The sequence below is a fragment of the Mytilus trossulus genome, chromosome 1 (genome assembly GCF_036588685.1).
Source record: "Mytilus trossulus isolate FHL-02 chromosome 1, PNRI_Mtr1.1.1.hap1, whole genome shotgun sequence".
In the NCBI taxonomy this organism is placed as follows: domain Eukaryota; kingdom Metazoa; phylum Mollusca; class Bivalvia; order Mytilida; family Mytilidae; genus Mytilus; species Mytilus trossulus.
Genome location: NC_086373.1, coordinates 89,447,224 through 89,453,223, shown reverse-complemented (window position 1 = coordinate 89,453,223; position 6,000 = coordinate 89,447,224). Strand labels below are relative to the sequence as shown.

The 6,000-nt window shown below is 36.1% G+C and overlaps 1 protein-coding gene across 1 annotated transcript in view; it reads right to left on the bottom strand.

Moving 5' to 3' along the window:
* Positions 1-770: 770 nt before the first annotated feature.
* The window catches only part of LOC134689609 (galactoside alpha-(1,2)-fucosyltransferase 2-like), a 29,859-nt gene continuing 24,629 nt past the window's right edge, over positions 771-6,000 (bottom strand). Inside the window, exon 3 of the mRNA XM_063549582.1 lies at positions 771-2,082. Coding sequence (XP_063405652.1) covers positions 1,136-2,082 — 947 coding nt within the window. The 3' untranslated portion in view covers positions 771-1,135. The remainder of the gene's footprint in view (positions 2,083-6,000) is intronic.

Here is a 6,000-nt window from a genome sequence, read left to right as displayed (position 1 = left end):
ATGTAAAGCGCTTTGAGTAATATTGTTTTAGATTTAGCGCTATAGAAAAATTGTAATAATAATAATAATAATAATGTCGAGCTTTCTGTGTCAGACAGAAGTCGCAGGTTCGACAAAAACAGTTATTGGCATGATACGGGTTATGTTCTTCTTATATATTTTATGATGGTATGATACTGAACCCCTAACGGGAGGGATTGTGCTTGATTTTTATGTGATGAAGATATAATCTTTAAATCTGTTTAATTTAGGTCAGGAGCTGGCATGCCAGTAACTGCTTGTAATCCTTTGTTAATTTATTGATCTTTGTCATTTTGTTTTCTTTTGTTCCCTTTTCCGACATCGAACTTGGACTTTTCTTGAACTGAGTTTAACTGTGCGTTTTGTTGTGCGTTCTACATTGGATAGAGTTATAAGGGGGTTCAAATCTCACAAAGCATGTTAAACCTCGCCGTATTTTTGCGCGTGTCCAAAGTCAGGAGCCTCTTGACTTTGTTAGTCTTGTGTGTTTTTTTAATTTTAGTTTATATATTTTTGAGTTTAGTGTGATGTCATTTTCACTGAACTTGTAAACATTGTTGTTAAGGAGACAACTGAAAGACGCCTCCGGGGCGGGATTTTCTAAATAAAGACCTGTTGGTGGCCTTTTGCTGTTTTCTGCTCTTTGGTCGGGTTGCTGTCTCTTTGACACGTTTACCATTTCCATTCTCAATTTTACAGTAACTTAAATGTCAGCTGTGGTCTATATATGAATACTAAATCAAATAAAGCAAATGTAAATAAATTTAAATATTATCAAACAAATACATAAACAGCTTGAAATAGTTAAGGGATGAAAAGGAAAATAATCGATACTTATTACAAAATAAATGATATTCAAATCACACGATGACATGTGTTGATGTGGAGAATAGTACAGCACAGAAAAGGAGAATAAAATGTAACAAATGACAATATGGATGTATATAACAATGAGGAATAAAGGCAAGAACATAGTCAACTTTAGAACTCCTTTGTAAGCGTATGTAACAATGAGGAATAAAGGCAAGAACATAGTCAACTTGAGAACTCCTTGGTTAACGTGTGTAACTATCAATTTTACAAACAAATTGCTATTTCAAATAATTTTGATTGATTAAAGTCCTATCCAATGTGGATAGAAATGATCTTCATGATTTAGTATCCTTTCAAATCGTGAACCTTTTTTGGCAGCATCCTTTAAATACACAACATCTCCATTAGTAAGGTATCCAATCCACCAGCCAAATGTTCCTATTGTCATTATTGTATGATCGCAAGCTACTACAGTTGCCATATCCAAGTCTCTTTTCCCTAAAGATACATATTCCACCGGTACATGTGAAGGCATGTTGTCCTTAGACCATTTCATACCGTCGGATATGACAATAAATAAAACAAATTTATATTTTGTAACGTAGTAATTAACTGACCGCTTTAAATATTCTGGTGTTGCTATATTAAAGCCGTCGTCATTTCCGACTTTATCCCCTCTCCTTATATGGACGCCGACTAAAGTAATATTCTGACGAGATTTTATATTTCTTTTCTGTAATATCTTGTTAATTTCCTGTTCTGCCGCGTCTTTTATAGGCTTCCGAAAGGTCAATTGTTTTCGAAGTTGTTTGTCATATTTGTAGAAGTATTTCCATGATTGGAGTCCATATCCCAATTGAACTTTACTTGATGGACTAAATTCCAAGAGTGTGCTATTGAATGTTGGGGATGCTTTGTCTAATATTTTTGGAAATCCTTTACAGAAGTCCTTAATATTTGTGAATTTCACATCTATTTCGAATACTTGTCTAATCTGGGCTTTTGACGGAATAAGGACATCCATGTCTTTAGACATTGCAGCAGCGAAAGCTGTAGAAAACTGAAATAATCTATTTCCTAGTCCTCCTTGTAAAATTGGACAAATTAACCCTTTGTTTGTCTCAATATTTTTATAAGATTTAATTGTTACTATTGTATCTCTGTCTGACGGCACAGCTATGACTGTATTTGTCGATTTTAAAACGAGTTGTCCAAATAACAAATAAACTATAAGTCCTATAACTATGCCTGAAATAGAAATATTGATAATTAAACAAAATTGCATATTGTGTACTTATCATTGGGACTTTTTTTCACCAAACGATACATTGCACAATGTTTCATTGTTACTAATTTTTGTTAGGGCATCCCTTTAACTTAACAGAGAAAGTAAAACGTCGTAGAAAGGTGTAAAGCAGTTAACCTTAAAGAGACATGGAAACAAAAGTCTGTAAAAAATTTAAAAAAACGATACATTCTATTTCGTACGTTATCATATTAACATCAAGTGCACAAAATTAACATTTCGTTACAAATACATTGTATTATCAATTACTCAATTTGTTATGTTCTTTATCGCTGTTTTAAAGGTGTATTCTAGTTTTTGTAAACTATTGATTAAAAGAGAGTAAAAGAATACCATAGGAACATTCAAAATCATAAGTCGTAAATAAACCGACAACGCCATGACAAAAGAACAGAAAGACCAAAAGTATATATAGTATACAAAACACAACATAGAGGATAGAAACCTGAAGACTAAGCAACAGGAACCCCACCAAAACCGGGTTGATCTCAGGTACTCCGGAGGGCAAGTAAATCCTGCTCCACGTGTGGCACATGTCGTGCATGTTACTCATCTAAGTACAAACCCAGTGATAAGAAAAAATTGTGTAAGTCCAATTCGGGGACATGTTTGTGGTTACGACGATTACAAGTCACATTCGGGGAAAAGGGGACATGTTTGTGGTTACGACGATTACAAGTCACATTCGGGGAAAAGGGGACATGTTTGTGGTTACGACGATTTCAAGTCACATTCGGGGAAAAGGGGACATGTTTGTGGTTACGACGATTACAAGTCACATTCGGGGAAAAGGGGACATGTTTGAGGTTACGACGATTACAAGTCACATTCGGGGAAAAGGGGACATGTTTGTGGTTACGACGATTACAAGTCACATTCGGGGAAAAGGGGACATGTTTGTGGTTACGACGATTACAAGTCACATTCGGGGAAAAGGGGACATGTTTGTGGTTACGACGATTTCAAGTCACATTCGGGGAAAAGGGGACATGTTTGTGGTTACGACGATTACAAGTCACATTCGGGGAAAAGGGGACATGTTTGAGGTTACGACGATTACAAGTCACATTCGGGGAAAAGGGGACATGTTTGTGGTTACGACGATTACAAGTCACATTCGGGGAAAAGGGGACATGTTTGTGGTTACGACGATTACAAGTCACATTCGGGGAAAAGGGGACATGTTTGTGGTTACGACGATTACAAGTCACATTCGGGGAAAAGGGGACATGTTTGTGGTTACGACGATTTCAAGTCACATTCGGGGAAAAGGGGACATGTTTGTGGTTACGACGATTACAAGTCACATTCGGGGAAAAGGGGACATGTTTGTGCCCGTGGTTACGACGATTACAAGTCACATTCGGGGAAAAGGGGACATGTTTTTGATTACGACGATTACAAGTCACATTCGGGGAAAAGGGGACATTTTTGTGGTTACGACGATTACAAGTCACATTAGGGAAAAGGGGACATGTTTGTGGTTACGACGATTGGAACATATCCGTTGTCATCTGTGAAACAGATTTCCATAATGGTCAACCAACTGGTGATGGCGTCCGTAAAAATAACGAAGGGATGATTTCAACTTTACCACTTGCAACTCTCGGTTTAAAAGGAAACCATGACAGAAAACGAATGCCTTAATATATCGTATCAACTTGAAGGTATGTACTCCAATATATGCAGGCATAAAATATGCAAATTATAACTTTCTCAATAGCCTTACTTGTTATTTTCTTAATCAATTTTCTTTATTGGCAAGGTTTTTATTCGTGTATACTTGATCCGTTTCGTTGACATCATATCATATGCAAGGTGTTATGTTTATGAATATTTTATCAAGCTTAATAAAAGTCGATGAATATATATCTTTATAATATGCTACTGAATATTAATAAATCTGAAAGTGATCGTCTTTGCATTACTAAAAAAGGACTAAAATATTAATAATACTAATAATAATCTTTATTTCGAGAGGGTTGCAGAGTTAGCTTCAAATCTTCCCCGAAACAATAGAATAGGGAAAGAAAAGGGGGAATATGTCAAAGAGACAACAATCAGACCAAAGAGTAGAAACAGCCCAATACAACCAATGTGTCTTCAATGCAGCGTGAAAATCCAGCACCCCGAGTCAGGCTGCAGCTGGTCCCTTTACAATAATCATAAATGAATACTAGATCGGATAATTGGACGCCACACTGAACTCCGAAACATACATAGGTATCAAGATTATTATGTGAGTCTACTATAATGAGTTACATATCGAGTTTACGTTTGGTTTCACTCCGTTGATTTGTGCCGAAATTACGAGTTCTGGACTTTTGGTGAAAATAGCAGTTATAGGGACTCATGCAAAGACTATGAGTGAATCAATCTTAATTCCAAACTAGATGTATCGGAACGACACAAATGGTCCCGCTCGCAATAAAAAGCTTAAAGTAATTTTTAGTGTGGAAATTTGAGAATAAAAATTTATATAACTGATATTTTCACCGCAGGGCTCAGCTTTATACGACCGCAGATGTCAAACCTTGAACAGTTGGGGCAAGTATGGACACAGTAACATTCAACCGCAAAAGTTCAGACAGATTTATACACTTAAACACAAGTTATTGAATGGAAACTACAAAAATGCTAATAAGGCCCCCCCTTTTTTTTTTAGCCCCCACCTGATTGAAACACCCTTTGGGAGAACCCCAAAACTCAATTCCAGCCTTTCCTTTGTAGCAAGAAACTTGTAGTTTCAGAAAAATCCATATACTTAAATACAAGTTATTGTCTGTAAACTAGAAAACTGCTTCTTGTTGGCCTTTTTTTTTGCCCCTTATTCCTACTTGTTCGGGAAAATTAATCCAAAACTGAATCCAGCCTTCCCTTTGTTTTATGGTACCTCGTTTTTTGGCCCATTTTGGCCCTTAATTCCTAGACTGTTTTCCCTATTACCCTTAACATAAATCCCAACTTTCTAATTATGGTATTAAACTTTGTGGTACATTTTCAAAGCAATTGAAATACTTATGTTACAATTTGTTGTCATGAAACTAGATAAATGCTTGTTTTTGGGCCCCTTTGGAGTCCTAATTAATAAACCTTAGGGACCATAACCCATAAAATCGATCCCAACCTTTCTTTTGTGGTATTGAACCTACTTATAAAACATCAAAGAGATCCATTTACGTTTACTTCAGTTATTGTCCGGAAACCAAATCTGTCTTCAGACGACGACGCAGACGACATCATACCATTATACGATCCCACAAACATTTTTGCGGACGTATAATCAGCTCAATAGGTGAAGGCATTTAGAAATAAAGTACATATAACTGTTATTTTTGTGATATTTAAGTCCAAATCCTGTAATTTTAGCTCAAGCCAGCGGAGCGGACCCAAACTTTAACTCGATCTGTAACTCATCATAGAAGACTCGTATACTAAAAATTAGCTCAAAATATAAATAAGATTGAGAATGGAAATGGGGAATATGTCAAAGAGACAACAACCCTATTGAATAGCAGAAAACAGCCGAAGTCATAACCAATTGGTCTTCAACACAGCGAGAAAATCCCGCACCCGAAGGCGGGCTTCAGCTGTCCCCTTGATAAAAATATGTACCAGTTTAGTGAAAATGGACGTTATATTAAACTCCAAAACATATAAATGAACTAAGATAAAACAAAATCTAAGAAAAAAACACAAAGCAATAAGTAAACTATGTTATAGAGCATGTCGAATCCGATGTCAGAAAAGGTAACAGCGGAAGAGAACCAAACGTAACCTCGATCTGAAACTCACCATAGAACTAGACTCGCATACTAAAAATCAACTCAATATGTGAATTCGTTTAAAGAAAAGAAAAA